The sequence below is a fragment of the Pempheris klunzingeri genome, chromosome 2, assembly GCF_042242105.1.
Source record: "Pempheris klunzingeri isolate RE-2024b chromosome 2, fPemKlu1.hap1, whole genome shotgun sequence".
Classification (NCBI taxonomy): domain Eukaryota; kingdom Metazoa; phylum Chordata; class Actinopteri; order Acropomatiformes; family Pempheridae; genus Pempheris; species Pempheris klunzingeri.
In genome coordinates, this window is record NC_092013.1 from 13,399,720 (window position 1) to 13,418,121 (window position 18,402).

An 18,402-nucleotide genomic window follows, 5' to 3' on the forward strand; every position below is an offset into this window, starting at 1 on the left:
AGGTTGTATATACACAACTTTTGTAATGCAGCTCTGGCAGTTCCTTATAAACACAATAAAGAATGTGTACGTTTTTAGTATGAGAAGCTGCCAAGGCCAAAAATGAAACCTCCCCCCGGAGGCTGGCTGCAGCAGACTAAAGATCATAAAGCCCGCCCCCGCACGTTAGCCGATAGCAGATCATGCTGAGCTATGTTCAAGTGTTCATTTTTCTGATCAGTCTGGTTTTAGTTACATCGTGATTGACAGCCCGCTCTAACCCGTGATTGGGTCAGGAGGTTGGATTTGGAGCCAGAGTCTGCATACATTGCAGACATCCAATCTTAGTCTGGGACGGTCAGAATGTATATGAGTGTTCTTAGTATGTATGTCAACTCGTGAAGGTGCAGAACATCTCACCTCTGCTTCCCCCCTCTGAACAGAAATGAAGCCAAAATATGGCCGCTGCCGTCTTGTGCTTGTGACTTTATTGCAAAATAGTAAAGCAGAGCAGAGCACAAGACGGCAGCTTGTGACTTGTGACTTTATTGCAAAATAGTAAAGCAAAGCAGAGCACAAGACGGCAGCGGCCATATTTGGGCTTCATTTTTGTTCAGAGGGGGGAAGCAGAGGTGAGATGTTCTGCACCTTCACGAGTTGACATCATCACTGTAGCGCTATGGTGCCTTCTAGATACATGTATGCTCAACCACACACACACACACACACACACACACACACACACACACACATATGTACATATTCAAGCACAAACGTATACATTCTGACACACACACACACACACCCATACATTCTCACACTCACATATCCTTAAACTGATACACACATATTCCCCCTGTATGCATTAATGTGTTTCATATAAACATACATATGGGATATATGTACATATATATGATTGTTCATCATTCATGATGGTATCCATTTATGTGCAAGTGATCAGTATCAGTATGTCTGTGCAAGTGAAATATTCAATTTTGGCACATTTTAGGTATTTTGCTGTTGAAACAGCACCCACTATTGTTAACCATTGTGTCATGCAGGGGTCACATGAGATAACATGTTAGTAGATTTCTGGCTAGGGTTTTGACAAAGCAGGTTTGGTTATTTCCAAATAATCAGTGAGTCAAAGTGTATGATGAGAGTTTAGCAGAGCATTATCCTGGCAAGCTAACAGCCAGTAATGGAAGTAATAAAACAAAAAAACGTGCAAAAGTGGATATCCCCAGAAATCCCATGAGTCTCTTCAAGATGTCTTTTTTGTGGGAATATTATGACCTCTGTATGACATGTGAACATGTCTGCTTTTTGGTTCTGTTCTGGCTTGATCTTGATCCTCAAATGGGAAAGAAGTTCTGAGCCACATTCATCCGGTCAATAGTTCTGAAAAAGTTTAAGTTTAAGCTTAATATTAACTTCACAGATACGTTAAAAGGCAGAGTTTATCATTATCAAAATCTAGTGTAATGTCTAAATACACTAAATGTTTGTACATTACAGCACACCAAGGTGTACTTACTTGCATGAGTGTCTGCACTTTCACCTGACCTGATCTTTCCACATAACAAGTGCGCTTAAAACACATTTGAAATATTATAATTTACATTGCAAATCTGTTTGTAACATTCTTCACATTTTTGCAGAGTACATTTAAGTATGTTGATACAGTTTGAAGTCAGTTTTAGGAATATTAATTTACACTTATCGTGTACTGGGAATACTGAAGCAGTACTTAAATATAATAATGTAAATATACTTGTACTCCATTAGTGATGCATCTCACGTGTAAGTGATTTGTAGTGTACACTTTAAAGTCTCCCTATAAAACTTTCAAGTACACTCACAGTATATTGGAAATGCTCAAGCAGTATGTGGAAATACTGCAGATATATATAGCAGATTAATGTACTGTATATGTATTTTTTTTCTATTAATGTAAGATTTTATGTACATTCAAAGCACAATTTACATTATATAATTATAAATGTATTTCAGCTGTACTGTAATTTGAAGAGTGAACACAAAATATTTAGTACGTTTGCTCAATATACTTAAAGTTGTTTCATTTTTGCACAATCATGTTAAATACAATTTAAGTTGGTCTTTTGTGCAACTTTAACACTATGAAAGTGTAATGAGTTCAAAATTGGTTGTTCCCTTTTAGCACACTTAAAGTGCCCTGCACTATTTAATCATCTGAACACAAGCACACTTAAGTGCACTGTTGCAAACATTTAATATACTTAATTGTATTTTTTTCTACGCTGGGGGTGGCAAGGTGTACAAGTTGGATATATTGAAGTATAATTTTAAGAGTACATTTGTAAAGCGTTTTGTGTAAAACACACGTCAGTATGAAATTTGTCCAGTAAATGAATTTTGTATGAGTGCAATTTAACAACACTATCAGGCCGATATCTAGAAAAAACATTGAAAGCAATTATCTTAAAAGTGCACTTTAAACATTGAACTCGTGTTTTACTAAAAATATACATTTGCAGTAGTGTATGTATTGATGTATGTTTCACTTTTTACGGTAGTGTGGTAAAGATATGCTATTGAGTATTTGATGGCAGCATAATATTTATATACTTTCATTCTATTTACAATAACTTCACTTAGTTAGTAAGTAAGTAAAACAAATCACAGGGCGTACAAAAGATTAATTGATACTCAAATTTATGAAGTTTTTGTCATAAAGAACTTGACTTTCAACCTAAATATATCTGCAAAGGTCTATTGTGATTTATTAGATTTTAAGGGCAATTTGATTGTCATGATATATTTGTCTGCAAACTCCTTTAGATGTCAGACAAGCATGGTAGGTTTTATAAATGCACTATGACACTGAAAAATTATGTAAAAAAGCATGTGAAAATTGTTTCAGTCCAATTAGAATTAGCCATTAGTCATTTCACATGAGAATATTAAGGAATACCTCGTCCTTAAATAACCATGTCTGGCAGATCCTTATTATTAGTATTCACCTGTCTCTGTTAACGTTTTAAGATGGATTACCTCCTTTATGAAAATGATTAATTCTCATACACAGATAATAACTGACCAGAGCATTTTGAGGCAGGTTAATTTTCAAGACGTGGCTTCTGATGAATACTAAACCCTAATGTGAGAGGAGCCAGGCCCTGAAACAGAGATGGTACACTGTTGCCCATAAAGTTGGAATAAACTGTTTTTTACCTCTTCTCATGAAATAATTGTGACAATGTGATTTATTCTTGATAAATAAAGTGTATATCTTCTCAACTTTATTGATCACAAAAACTTAAACCACAATTAACCTTTGCAAACTGTGTATTCAGGCTTTAACAAAATTGGGGGTATTGAACAATTATTCCAACTTTATGGGCAACAGTGTATTATTGAGAGTATTCCCCAGATTTTAAGCTGCACTTGATGAAATGTCTCATTAAATTTGATTTTACGAGAATATCCCTTATTGTTTTATAGCCCAAAATATTTTTCAGAAGGTTTTGTTGTGGTTTCATGACCTTCTTTGGAATGAGTTAGTGCAACATGTCGTAACTTGTTTATGACCATACTGTTGAAGGATCTTGTAAATTAGCTGTTGCTTTGTAAATATCACACAGCAGGACAGCAGGAGTGCCAGTGCTTGGGGGTTTGCCCAGCTGCTGACATTTAGTATAGTACCAGAGGTCAATACAACTTTATATGACACAGTATGTGTTGTACATGAAAGCCCCCAGAATGCCCCCATAGTGCATGGTACCATTCATTACCTAATGTCTGACACCTAATATTGTATTGTGCTTAAGCGGATAGTCACGACAAAATCACTGATGTCTTCAGATGCTTTTGAATGAACGATAAACACTGTGTCCAGCGTGTTGGCCGATACATTCAGAGTCAGCCTGAAGCATAAACAAACTAAGTGGCTGCTTTGGGCCTTGCAGTCATTATAGTTTAATATAACCAACCACATTGACTTCATGGAGGATTCAGAAACTGCTTTTGATAGCTCGTAAATGTTCCATGTATGTCGGTGCTTCATGCATTGTGTGAGTGTGTGTGAGAATGTGTGTGAGTGTGTGTGTGAGAATGTGTGTGTGTTATCTGAACTCAGTTAGGAAAAAGTTGATGGCACATATCCATTTATGCGTCAGTCAAGATGTAACACCATTTGAATCAAAATGTGTCACTGTCTGTCAATCAAATCTGATCAAACCACACCTTCACAGTACTGATGAATAAATTAGCCACGTTTTGGGTGGGAACTCATATGCAATACTTAAGATTTAAAAACATGTTTACAGCTGCAGCTCCTTCGTTTACACATTTTCCATGCAACCTCCTCAACTTGTTTTAAGGAAGTGTGGATGATGTCTTGACCATAAATGTCTATTTTATTTACCAGAACTTGAATATGACAGATCTATCAGTTCACACCGTCTTATATTGATTTAGGAATATAATTTATATCAACCATATGACATACGTCCTGGAATGTGTCCCAACATGTCAGAAATTCTCCTTTCGCTCTTTCATTTACTGTAAAAGGGCCGTTTGGGTCACTGCACAGTCAGAACAATGAATTATGAGATGCCATGAGACTATTACATACCCTTCATTCTGCTTTTTGTGCATTTCCCTTGAGCCATTCCTTTCATAAAGATCTCTGGACCTGTGACAGACCTTATCACCTCATCTGCAGCACCCCCTTTTTTCTGTTTTTGGTCTCTTGTTGAATCTCTTGGCCCACAGTGTCCAACCCTGGGACCTTCAAGGCTTCCTCTTTGGTGAACAAGCAATCTCACCTCCTTCTCCCCGGAGAAGAGGTCTGCAATCTTGAATCCAGCAGGTAACCTTGGAAACAACAAGTCACCTTGGAAACCTCCAGTCCTCCACATTTAGGAAATATATTCAGAGCAGCTTCATTATCTACTCAATTAAGACACATTGTAATTCTCCAGACTGCCGTACAGAACACTTTTCAGTGATTACTTTTGTGTAGCCCATCAAAACTGGTTCAATCAGGTGTTTAACATCTTTTACCTGGGGATGAGTGTTACATTAGCGACGTAAAAGTGTTTGAATCGTTTCCAGTTATCGATCATACAGTAAGAAGTTTCATTAAAACCAGAACTGCACATTCAGCCTGTTACATACTTTTACGATCATGTGGTATGAATTACAAAGAGTTGCTGCAGACAGATATATCATCTAACTCAGAGACAGAGATGGCTGATGCCAGCAACCCCAGTAGCAGGTCAGTTATTCACTGTGGATATCAATATGTTTAAAATTCACTTTCATTAATTCAGTCATTTTTTACATGGTCATTTTCCAGTTCACTGCAAACTATGATGAAAAAAGTTAATGATTATTCAAGCAGAACAAAACCTTGACAAATTAAAATGCAAAACTGATTGTATTCAATTGAATTGTCTCTTCTTGGTTTGGTAGTTTGCAGCATTTTATTTTCTAGTAGCACTGTGTTTGAGTGCTTCACATCAGAGTGAGGGTGCACAAAAACATAAACTTGTACAGTATGTTATGGAAAAAAGAGACCCATTTATCTGTCAACATGTCTGGTCAGATTGTACCTAGCACACATACATCTCTTATGGGGGCTATTCATGTGAACAAATGGCTGATAAGACAGCACCTGCAAATGTTCAACTGAGTGTGTCAAATGAATCGACAGGAACCAACGTTTTCCACACTGTACATGTGATGTTCACATGCTGTATTATAACTCAGAACAATACATCTTTTTGTGGCTGAACCAAATAAGAAACACCCACTTTCACCAAAATGACTGATAACAGACTGATAGATCTTTAAAACAGATGATTTAGAATTATTTGTTAATGTAATATATGTATGTCAATTTCAGAAACAGATGCAGGCTAGATAATGTTTTGTTTTCCTGTTCAGAAGACAACTATGATCAGGTTATTTCCAAATGTAATGAAGAAAAACAATCAAATGATTAGATGTGAGTGAATAAATAGAAAGTTTCAGTCAAAAACAAGATATCTGGCATTTAAGCACATTGAAACATGATGGTTGTTTATGGTATTTAAATTAACTTCTGCCTCAGTGTACTGTATAGGCCTGAAAAAAGGGAGATTATTTTGAGTTGGTATTCAGTTTAGTGTAGGACTCCTGTCTTTACGACTTCCCGTGAGCAATTCTGGGAAGCCCTGGGGAGTTATTGGTTATTTTGACAGCAGTTTGATATGATTCTGTTTGGACACAAACAAATACTGCAATCACTCACATTAATCCTCCTTTCACATGTTTGATAACCAGTCAGATTTAGTGACTCACTTTATGCTTTTTGACTTCACCTGTAATCATCCCTGATTGAGCCTGTGCATAAAGTGCCAGTTGACAGCAGCATCACAGTCTTAGATGTCCTTAGATGTCCAAACAAAGCATACTGCTCCAGCTCCAGATAGCATCTTTCTCCATATTTTATGGCTTTCTTTGGAAAACAAGTGACTCTCTTAGACTTTGTGAGGTCAGATTGGACTTTTCCTACTTTTGAGTCTAAAAAGTGTTCACCTCAAATAATGTAGATTGCTAAAATCACTGTACAATACGAGATAGCATCACCGAAATGTTGGTAAGGGGCATTTGATCTTTACAAAGCACAAAGCACAACCCCACAATCTCAAATCTAAAGTCGATGCACAGGGGCAAGGAGAGAGTGAGGAAGAGAGAGAAAGAGTTACAACGTGGAGTCTGCTCAGACTCAACCCAAATAGTTTCCCTCCGAGGACATAAAATGAGGGGAGGGGGTAACTGACATTGGTTGGATTCAGAGCCTCTGCAAAGCAGACATCAAACTTGACTCAGCGCGTGATGAGGACGACGGGGCTCAGAGGTCTCAAGATAACTGTGCGAAGTATCGCAGTAAAGGTAAGCCAAATCTAAACAAAATCACTTGGTATGATTATGTGGTTTTATATGAAGTTTTAATAGTTCAAAGGCTTGAGATGGATGTGTTATGAACAAAAGTACCACGTTTTGTTTCTCTGCAGATTAAAAGAGTTCCAACTTTTGGATTACAGCGATTTAACCAGAGAGCAACTCACAAAACCAGCTGTAACGGGGTGAGCTGGCAGTAAACTGCGCAGGGCAGCTACGCTACCATACAAAAGAATCTGAATCTGTACCTGTTTTGTGATGTGACCGCCGGCTGCGCCAAAGTGGCGCTTTTACGCACGATGGATGCCCTTTTACGCGAGCAGACTAGTTGGGCGCAGAATGTTTCCTGGAGCAACTCAAGTCGTGGGAATGACAGTCATTTAGGAAACACCACGGTGAATCCTTTGAAGAGAAATGAAGAAGTGGCCAAAGTGGAAGTCACCGTCCTGGTCTTGGTGCTGCTGCTCGCTCTGACCGGCAACCTGTGCGTCCTGTTGGCTATCCACGCCACCAAGCACAGCCAGTCTCGGATGTATTACTTCATGAAGCATCTGAGCATCGCAGACCTTGTCGTTGCAATCTTTCAGGTGTTACCACAACTCATTTGGGATATCACATTTCGCTTCTATGGGCCGGATTTTCTGTGCAGGCTGGTCAAATACCTCCAGGTCGTGGGTATGTTTGCATCTACCTACATGCTTGTCCTGATGTCTATTGACAGGTGCTTAGCAATCTGCCAGCCACTTCGCTCCGTGCACAAGAGAAAGGATCGCTTCTGTGTGATCGCCTCCTGGATGCTCAGCCTGATATTCAGCACTCCTCAAGCTTACATATTTTCCTTGCGGGAGGTCGGGAACGGCGTGTATGACTGCTGGGGGGACTTTGTACAGCCATGGGGTGCCAAGGCATACATCACATGGATGAGTCTCAGCATTTACATTTTCCCCGTTGCAATTTTAAGCGTTTGCTATGGCTTGATATGCTTTAAAATATGGCAGAATTTCAATTTAAAAACCCGGAGGGAGCACTTCTTGGCTCTCACTCCAAAGCCCTCCAAAGGCGCTTATCCCCTCTCTCGTGTGAGCAGCGTGAGGCTCATTTCAAAAGCAAAGATCCGTACAGTGAAAATGACTTTTGTTGTGGTCGTTGCCTACATTGTGTGCTGGACTCCCTTCTTCTTTGTCCAGATGTGGTCTGCATGGGATCCTGCTGCACCAAGGGAAGGTAAAGGCACACTCAGTTTGTATTAATTTCTTTATTTATGATGCTGTTTGAATTATAATCCCAACATGAATCTATTTTGCATCATATATTTAATGGTTTGTGAAAATGTTATAGATTGCTCAGTTCATATCATCCTTGAATAATATAGAATATCATTTATATTGGCGAATTTATTGCACATAAACCTGTTGATGTAAAAACAATATTTCAGCACCAATGTCTTATACATACAAAAGTTAGTCCTCCACCTCACAGATATCTCTGGGAACACATAAGCAATCCGCTTCACGTCCAAGGCAACACAATAGTGTTTAACTTCAGACTTCCCTCCAGTGTACACAGATGAATGGGAGTGTCATTTACAGTAGTTATCAGCTCAGAGAAAGTCAGAGGGAGAGTAAATGTACCAGGACATCAAAGAGTTTCTATCTCTGTTCCCAGTGGTAGTTTATGTAATTTCCATTTAACTACACAGTGCGTTCAGATTTACCCCTCCTATCATTTGAGTTTGCCATTAAAGGGGGCAAGAGCAGGGGAGCAGATGTGCTCCATAACCTTTCAAGTGGGGATCTGAGCAAAACAGGAGAAGTGCTCATTTAGATATTTAGATATTTCTTAAATGGGCCCAACTCAGCCAGACTAAGCTAATCTCTCTGTTTTAATCTTCTTCCACAGAGTTTTGTGCAAAATTAGGAAAACAAACACATTAAAGCCAAGAATGCATGCACTGTGCACTACACTACTAAAAGTGTTTGTTGTAATAGGGGCCTCCTTATTGTTTGGTTGGATGGATTCAACCACTTGACTATTTCTTATTACTGTTTAGCATTGTAAACATTATTGGTCACTGGTTATCGTATAACATTAAGCGATTAAAACCCAAATCATTGTTTGATGTACTCTTTAGTACTTTTCAGCCACAAATGCACATTAAACATATAATAAGTCAATTATGAGAACAAAAAAAGAGGAAACAAGTATACAATTAACATATGTGCATGGGAGAGAGAAGAAGAGAGGGAAAGGTCAAAGAAAGCTTTTCAAAAAATAGCTTCTGTCCAAAGCCAAGATGTGAAAGTAAAGATAATTCAAATATTCTCTGACTTATTGCATTCACTTTGAAGTAACGCCATTCAGGTTAAGACTTCATGTAGGTGAGTTTCTTGTTGCCGAGGGCAGAAAACGAACGCACTCCCTCAGGGCCTGAGCATCAGTCATATCACCACGTTTTACAACCTGCAGTAGATCCACTGATAGTGATGGAGAAGCTGACTTCATGCACCCATGTAATGTTTGTTTAACATTTTTATTCTCAGAATTATCTTTGATTGACTTCATATCTTAATCAAATAAGTGATGGCAGTATCATCACAGACCTGCTTTTGATTTCAACATCACGCTCATTTTTCCATCTTCGCTCTCAGAAGAGCTGTACATCACGGTATTGCACAAGACCAGCCAAGATGAATGTTTTTCTTTCATTTCTGGCAGCACAAGAAAGCGGTGAATGTACTAAACTCAAATTGAACAGTATCAGGGTAAAAAGAAAAACATTTGAATGCTGTCATTTTGTGGTATTTACCCTGTGGAGAACTGTACTCCCCGTGGCACTAAATGAGACTGGGTGTTTGACTTATCTGTTGAACACATCTCATAATTCTTTCTAGCCATTTGGTTGACACTGCGTACAGCACACCTCTCACAATAAAGCATAGGACTATAGGGAGTCACTGCACCATGAACAGAGCAGGTCAGCATTTTCACTTTAGGAGAGAAGAAGACAACGCGCACTAAATCTCTCTCACCCCATTAAAGATTAAGAAAAAAAACCTGGAAGTCTTCCACTTTCCACTGTTCAAATGGCGTGCCTCTTCAATGTGCTCTGTGCCTCTAACGATTGGAAATTTAATCACTTGAATGAATGAAAGAATAAGGTATATTTTTCCACCCAGGACAGCCTCTTCTAATTGAAGCCATGCATCACGTTTGTGTCAAACATTTTAAAATCCTATCTGTGTGGCATCAATCAACGTTCCATATTTTTTTTAGCTGTGATCCCAAATGTTTTGGGGGTTCTCTGAAATATTTCAACATGACAGTTCATATATTTCTCTATAAATTATGTGTTATGTAAGTGCAGCTGCCTTGAGCAGGGATGGAGCGTTATAAAGTAGAAATGAAACCTGTCCAGAGGTGATTTGATCGTGACACAATCTGCCACCTGATTGTACGTGTACGCGTGGCTTGTGACCTCTTATCCTGAATTTAACACACTTGAACAAAGGGGCTCTAGTCGCTTCTCAACATCTCTTATAGCCTATTAGCATATTAACCTGTGCTGATTACAAGACAGTGCATCCAAGGCTGATAGGAACGGCATTAGTTGTGCAAGTATTTTGGCCATGAACTGAACTGAACTCAAATGAATTGTTGATGATGATGGTACAAGATGAAAGGTCATGGGATCAAAGTTATTACAATTCAAGCTAGGGACCATAAATGTCTGTTCCATATTTCATGGCAATCAATCCAACAACAACAATAATAATAATAATAATAATAAGAAGAAGAAGAAGAAGAAGAAGAAGAAGAAGAAGAAACTTTATTTACATAGCACATTTCAAAACACAGTAAAAACAAACAGTTGTTACAATTGTAAAGAAAATACACACTGTAAAACACAAAGGGAGTAAAAGGCAGGGTTAAAAGATTCCAAAAATAAGCAAGAAATTGAAACAAATAAATTCAAGTAAAAAGGCAGGCAGTTCAAGTAAAATCAGGAAATGCTTTCTGAGTAATGTTTGTTTTGAACGTGGACACTGACTTTGACAGATGGCAGGTCATTGCAGAGCCTCTGGGCCCTGCTGGCAAACGGTCTGACCCCCTCAGTTTTCAGCCTGGACTCTGGAAGAGACAGGAGACCTCTGCCTGAGGATCTCAAACCACACAAAGGCTCCTAGGGCACTAAAAGGAACTGTAGCCAGGCCACGAATAGCCTTAAAAGTAATCAATAATATCTAAAGATCAATCCGAAATAGTTGCTATACATCGCTGTTCCAACAAAACTTTGGAAACAACTTGATAGTGGTGCTAGAGGGAAAGCTAAAGAGATCTTCAAAGTCAATGGATTAAATCAACTGGGAACCATGAAAATTTCATGGTAACCCATCCCATATTTGTTTAGATATTTAAGTCTTGCCCAATGTGGCAGACAAACAAACAGACCAAAATCGACATTTTCACCCCCTCAGCCATGACGCTTGATGTTAGACAGACTTCAAAGTGCAGCCTGAAAGACCAAACAAAGCACACACACTGAGTTTGGTTTTAGTCTGGTTTCATCTTACTGGAATGGAAAGAAAATTTGCTACTTGAGTGGCTTTTTACGTGTCCATTCCTTTTCAGAACCTCTTATCCTATTCAGGGTAGCTGGAGGCTGGAGTCTATCCCAGCATGCACTAGGTGAGAGGCAAGGTACACAGTGGACAGGTCATAGACAGGGCTGCTTGTTAATCTACATTTTTGTTCTTGCCAACAAATCCCATGAAAAGTCCAAAAGCAACACTTTAGTTCCCATGTTAATACTTTCTGACTTTCGTACGCTGTCTGTGGCACACAGCTCCAAACTCACTGGTTCCTCCTGGGAGTGAAATTAAAGCTGGCTCATGCAAACATATAGTTAGTAGTATAGTAGAAGAACATGTTACTCAAACAGGAGGTAATTGTGTATTTCTTGGGACAATTTTCAGGTACTTTTCTCAGGTAATCTTTAAAAAATACAAATATCCACCAAAAGATAAAGCTCATGTTCTTTTCTGTCTCTCTTCCTAGACATGGCCTTCATCATCGCCATGCTGCTGGCCAGTCTCAACAGCTGCTGTAACCCCTGGATCTACATGTTCTTTGCTGGTCACCTGTTCCGTGACCTGATGCAGTGCTTCTTCTGCTGCTGTGGACGGTACCTGACGGCCTCCTCCTGCAGCTGTGACCGACAGTGCAGGCACAAAAGGAGCTCCTCCACTTACATTTCCAAAAACACCAGCAGCCAGAGGAGCCTATCGCACACATCCAGCACAGGGGGACCGGGACACTGACCAGCCAGCTGAATGCAATTTAGGCTTCCTGTGGCCCAGTAATCATCATCAGTCATCAACTCCCCCATTTCAGGCATTTAATTATCTGCGGCGGCACAGTGATTGCCACTGCAACGTGTTTTAAATTGAGCGGAATAGAGACTGTAAAAATCCAGACAATACCCTGCAGCCTTCAGTAACAAAAAGTGCAGAGCACAATGTCTTGGAGTTAAAAATGTGATGTAAGGTGAAGCTTCTGCACCTGTGAAATCTCTATGAATGTTTGTCCTCGGCTTTCCACCGCTTTCCTTTCGGACTCCCTCTGCACTGCAATCACTCAAATCTTATCTTTCTCTTCTATTGTAGGCTTTAGTATTTTAAGGTCTATCCTCTGTCTCTCTTTATAAACAACCATGAGCATTTACAAAGTTGTCTGTATGCTTCTTCCCCTCAGTCTTCTTGTTCCAATAGATGTTTTCCTGATTTGATCTTAGTTGATGAGCAGTTGTCACTGTTATACTGATGTTGTACAAGGAGATTCTTTCTACAAAGCAAAGCAAAGTTCTTGACTGCATTTTAAGAAAGAATGCCAGAAATGAAAAAGGTCTTTGCCCTGCACAAATGGACACTAATGCAGTTATTGCTGTGATTGTTTGCCCTTTAAAACAGCATTAAAAAGCAATTTGTAGTTCTATTATTATATTTTACGGGTGGTGAAACAAAATGTTGATATGCATGAATGATAATAAGGTTATTAGGATAATATTCACGCTTGAGGTTAGACTTAATCCAAATATCACCATAGTAACAACACAACAAAAATTCATCAACCAGGCAAAATCCATAAGGAATGCATTTTATATCAAGGAAGCTGGTTTAAGTGCTTTCAGTGTTTTTTCCTGCGCTACACATCAAACAATGTTTGTCCTTTGTGATGTAAAATGAAATTCACTTTATAAATAGTCTCCTCTAGCTCCTCTAGTGTATTTACGTGCCATCATTTTTAGCAGCTCCATCTCTTCTTCTTTAAGAAATTGTTGGTGTTTTTGGGTGGTCAGTGCATAACAGTCTTGGCAAATGAAGCACACTGAATCTATCTGGGCTCAAATGAGAATAATGGCTCCCCCTAGTGGCCAGACTGATAAACCAGACCCAAGCCTTACTTTTCTGCTCTGTTTCTGTTTCTGCTCTGTTTACACTCAACACAGGCTACTGTGGTGGGCAATAAACATTAAAATTTCCCAAGGGGAGTTCTTCAAGGGGTCACAAAAGATGTGATAACTATCATCATCATAGTAGTAAAAAGAAAAGCACTTTGTAAGGTTTTTGCCGTTCATTCACCCATTCTGCCACACACCCTCACACACCAGTGCAGTTTGGGGTGGATGGGAAGTTGACCCACTTTATCTCCTGAGCCACAGCCGCTCCTAAACATCATAAAAGTCATCTCAGCTTCACAACAAGACATTTAAACTTAAAACTTAAAAATGCATTGTTTTGCCTCTATACTCCGCACACGCTTTTCAGTGTATATTATTGTGTTATTTAAAATGATATATTAAAGTTTCTCTCACTCATGGCTCTCAACTCTCACTTTCACCACCACATCCAGACTGTGTATGCCAGCAGGCTCTGCGATCACATCTTCAAAACTGACCTTAAGTTCACAGAGAGGGTTCATTTATTAACTGTGTTTGGTTATACTGGCTTAATGGCTCAGTTCACACAAATAAATATGTTTTCCATCTTTCTCCAGGCAGTGTCTAGCCGTGTGTTACAGCGCACATACACAGACCTCTCCGTGAGAACTCAAGGACATAATATCATAATATTATAATAGTTCATGTAATGATGAAAACTGTTTATAGTGTGGACTGTGGAAGATCCTGAGTGAGAGACATTATTTATGGAAACAGATTTTATAAAAGTATCTTTTTTGTTTCAATGCTTTGAGAGTCACTAAAAAAAATCCTATTTATGTCTATTGAATCAGCAGCAGAGATTTTTAACCCTCTGCAAATAAACAATGTCACATAGTGCTCATAGTCAAAGCTTATATACTGTAGGGGGAAATATGTTGCTTTGGCATCTGGGTAAACTGAGCCTGTAAGGATTTACTTAAAGCTTCAGACTTAACCAAAATCAACCCTTTAAAACCTCCAAGTTAACAATCAGGAAGCCGATAATCACTTCTAAAATTTTCCATAAATTTACAGTAAAACTCAACCATGAAATGCATTGCAGATCTTTAAACCAAGGAACGTGCTATAAGTGATAAAGAAACACACCAGGATCTTCAACTTTTCTCGAAGCAAAACATTTAATGTGTTTGACATGAAGTTAAATCTAATTTCAATCATTGCATCACAAATGCATTCCTCAATTCATGCATCTCTGTGACAATACAGTAATTATTTGCATCTTGGCCACTTCCTCTATGATTTGCTTGACGTCCCAGTTGTAGACGTCGATCTCGGTGTGGCTGTTCCTGCTGATCATTGGCTCCTGGTTCTGGTCAGTTTCAGCCATGGTCCTGATCTCTGACTGAAGGAGCAAGCTGAGGCTGAAGCTGAGATAATGAAGCAAGAGAAGCCCAGATGAGAGAGCGGGTGTGTGGCCAGTCAGACACACAGCGGGCCGCGGTGGGGAGTGCCAGTTTATAAACTGAATACCAGCAGGCAACTGCCAGCAATAACTATCTCAAACTGTCACAGACACAGAAGGCACTGCTGACGTACCATATGAAGTGTAGACACACACACACATACACACACACACACACACACACACAATACATTCATTCATTTTTACATACATTTCTCAGAGAGGTAAACAGGATCATGTTGAATATCACAGCGCTCGAAGAAGGTGTCATACTGCACCATGAATTCAGTACATAAGTGATGATCTGAGGTGAGATCATGTAGGATGTTTTATTAACTTCCATCCACGTGTACACAGTGATACTCGAATGTTGCACATATAAACCTATATAAAACCCAAGTTATCAAATACACAACTTAGCAAGAATGTTTGCTCTCAAGCTTAAAACAACTTCATGAATAAAATTATGACTGTTATTATGCTGTAAAACTTACAAATCAGTACATGGTCCTGCTGACCTTCAAACCCATTGCCTCTCACTGGCCCTTCACTTCATTTAATAAAATATTAATTAATTTAATAGAAATCGTGTTAAGAGCTAAAATTATTCCAAACAAAAAAAAAAAACAATTTAATGCATATCTTTTAATGCCATTTCCCCTCTTAAGAATATATCTTTCTTAAGTGGCTCTTCTTCTCTACAGAACTAAATATTCTTATGTTTGAAATCAGTAACTTCAGACTAGATTAGAAGTAGTCTTACATTTCTGTTCCTTGACCTTAAACTCTAAACTGCAGTTTAAAATCTATCATAGTTAAAAGCCAAACCCCTGGATTATAACATAAAGAGGATACATCTTAAAAATTATGCTGAAATTACTAAAAAATTCTAAAAAAAAAAAAAAATTCCAGTTTTAACCCCACTATGATGCTGGTGTGAGAAAAATGCTTAACAAAAGTTTTCATCATTCTTGTTTTCTTCAAATCAATCACTGTAACTGAGGATGACATTAAGAATCACATCACCTTCTTTTTATCACTGTGTCAGCTTCAAATTATTGTTTGAAAATGTGACCAGCCTTGTATATTCATTAAAAAAAAAAGCCAGCTGATACTGTGGGACATTACAGTATCTTAACTGTGGAAAACATGTTTGTTTTTTTAATTTTGAATTAATTATTAAAGAATCAAATATCAATGCCCACAAGAACACTATTGCACATGTGCACGTAACGAATAATCCCGGTCTGGATGTGTGAGTCTCATTCTTTGGCCAGGTGAATACTGAAGCCACAGCATCTCCCGGCACTCGAGAGGAGGGGACGAACAATGATGTCCAGCACGATGCTCCATATGCTCTGCAGCCAGTGTGTGCCGATAAACATACACTGCATACATGGACCAACCATCCTGTCACAGAGAGAAACACAAAAATTACAAGTCACACAAATCACAAAAAGAAAAACATCACAGTGGTACCACATCCTTCTGAAATTAATGCATCTTTAACCTTCTGTCGTACTGATGTGTCCACCTGCTGCTATTGTCTTTCCCTGCACATCTTGGATCCCCCTGTATTAGTTAGATACTCAAGACCAATTAAAGGTGCACTCCAACAAAATTAGTATTGCACTTCCATAAAGTTGGGGGACTAACGAGACACATGGTCAAATAAGAATGATAAAAAAATGAGCACAGCAGGGGCTGAGATATCCTGACTTTTAGTCCCTAGTATTAGTCGAGCTCCTACATTTCCCATGATGTCTTTCATTAGATCCCCCCTGCCTAGTAAGCACCAACATAGCACTGACATCCATCCTCATTCACTGGTACTACCAAAGTAGGTTGCTATTTTTTGCTTTCAGTGACATGTCTAGATAATTATTGGATAGATGCCTGGTTCCCAGAAGATAAATCCTAATTACTTGCTCTCCTGAATTTTCCATTTACCATTTGTGTTTCTCAGTGAAATATTTCTACAGCTTTTGAAGGGAAAACATTAAGTAGTGCAGTGACATTAAAATTCCCCACAGGATGAATTGTAATAACTTTGGCAATCCCTTCATCATTTGGTCAAAATTTTAATTTGTCCAATATTTTGGTTCATAAATAAATACCCACATTCCCATCAGAAATAATATGATGGCAAATATTAGCAAGCTAACATGTTAAACTACAATGTTGAACACGTTGAACATTATTCCTGCTACACATCAGCATGTTGGCCTTCTCAACATGTTAGTATACCGGCGGAGGCAGGCATTCCAGAGATGGATATCTCAAAATGTAGTCAAATCAAATCTAAATCATCTGTGTAGTAGTAAATGAGAAAACATTTTTACATGTTTTCCCTTGATATGTATGTAAGGCCTGATCTAAACCTACCAGATGTGGAAGCAGCTGAGGATGGCGAAGAGGAGACCAGAGATGATTGACATGGGAATGGCGAAAAGCACTGTGACTACCCTGTAGATCCAAACCCTTGACACCTCAAACAGGGCATTACTCCAGATCCACACTCTGTCTCCACTGCGCACTGACACCGGCTCAGCTATGACATCCTCAAACGTCACCTGGAGACACAAAGAGAAAGTGATGCTGAGGCTATAGAGGTGCACTGTTAAGTCATGTTCCTGATGGACTTGATTCACTTTCAAAAAATAGATTATATCCACTGGAGGGCACTGCAGCCAGCTAAGCTGTTTCATAGTTCTACATGCCAATGATTTTGGGTAGTCTTTTTTTAATCAGCTGATTCATGACAAATGCTCAAATGGTCCATAAAAAAGGACAATAGAACCACTGCATAGGAATGCAATACCTTGAGGCAGTCATTGATACCTCGGGGGTCTCTGACATTAATCAGAGGCTTGGTATCACTGATTTCCACTAGTGTAGAAGTATGAATGTTTTCCTCTTCGTCCACAATAGGAGGGGCCCTCCACAGCATCTGAGGTTCGTCCCCATTATCAAATTCTTCAGAGTCACTCGAGTCCCCCAAGTCAATCTCTACTTCCTCTGAATCTTCCCCTTTCATCATGGTGTCCATCCAAACATGTGAAGAAAACACAATCCAGAGAGCAGAGTGGGTGCCTGTCACTTCCCTTTCAGCTCAGACTGAGGCCGCTGACCAAACCCCTCAGCTGGCTGCACAGTCAGGTTATATTGGGAACGTTACGGTGCCCTGGATGGTATTTGCAGATGGTCTTTCAAGTGAAGATCATTTTCCGGTGCTGTGGGAGGATAGGACGGATAGGGGAGGGATATAAATACTCTAAGCATGGAGACGGCTCTGTATACACTGATACACCCAACTGGGAATGTAACCACACAGACACACAGACAGCTTGAGACAGATCTGCAAGTATGCGAGCAAAAGTAAAACAGAGCTTGGAGTGCAAATCATGCAACTTGCAAGAGGGAAATTTAATGATACTGGAATGCTTGCCTCACTGATAGCGGGATTTCATTCAGTACTAAATCTCATTGTAACTCAAGAGAAGAGGCTTTGTGTCAGAAAAGGGGTTGTCTTGAAAAATAATGCTGCCTCCCTCTGGCCTGTAATGGAAAATTAAGTCTCTTTCTCAGA

General features: G+C 39.1%; 2 protein-coding genes across 3 annotated transcripts; one reads left to right on the top strand and one right to left on the bottom strand.

Annotated features, from left to right (window-relative positions):
- Positions 1-6,837: 6,837 nt before the first annotated feature.
- Positions 6,838-13,174, top strand: oxtrb (oxytocin receptor b). The gene is made up of 3 exons (XM_070838276.1): positions 6,838-6,903; positions 7,026-8,136; positions 11,968-13,174. Exons 2-3 carry the CDS (start codon positions 7,212-7,214, stop codon positions 12,228-12,230), a joined length of 1,188 nt encoding a protein of 395 aa, XP_070694377.1. The 5' UTR covers positions 6,838-6,903; positions 7,026-7,211; the 3' UTR covers positions 12,231-13,174.
- A 1,366-nt stretch (positions 13,175-14,540) lies between these two features.
- cav4a (caveolin 4a) lies at positions 14,541-17,955 on the bottom strand. Of its 2 annotated transcripts, XM_070847179.1 has the most exons (4): positions 17,635-17,955; positions 17,199-17,386; positions 16,048-16,223; positions 14,541-14,778 (listed from the first exon to the last, which is right to left on the bottom strand). In XM_070847179.1, the coding sequence occupies exons 1-3, from the start codon at positions 17,860-17,862 to the stop codon at positions 16,076-16,078; spliced, it is 564 nt and encodes a 187-aa protein (XP_070703280.1). In that variant the 5' UTR covers positions 17,863-17,955; the 3' UTR covers positions 14,541-14,778; positions 16,048-16,075. The 2 variants fall into 2 exon arrangements, with proteins under 2 accessions (XP_070703280.1, XP_070703271.1); XM_070847170.1 differs by lacking the exon at positions 14,541-14,778 and having other exon boundaries at positions 15,642-16,223.
- Between the last annotated feature and the right edge of the window lie 447 nt (positions 17,956-18,402).

Coding starts and splice junctions, on each gene's coding strand:
- oxtrb (XM_070838276.1), top strand. CDS start 7,212: ATGGATGCCCTTTTACGCGAGCAGACTAGTTGGGCGCAGAATGTTTCC. Junction 8,137..11,967: donor TCCTGCTGCACCAAGGGAAG/GTAAAGGCACAC, acceptor CTCTCTTCCTAG/ACATGGCCTTCATCATCGCC.
- cav4a (XM_070847179.1), bottom strand. CDS start 17,862: ATGGACACCATGATGAAAGGGGAAGATTCAGAGGAAGTAGAGATTGAC. Junction 17,387..17,634: donor GTATCAATGACTGCCTCAAG/GTATTGCATTCC, acceptor TTGTGTCTCCAG/GTGACGTTTGAGGATGTCAT. Junction 16,224..17,198: donor CTCAGCTGCTTCCACATCTG/GTAGGTTTAGAT, acceptor TCTCTGTGACAG/GATGGTTGGTCCATGTATGC.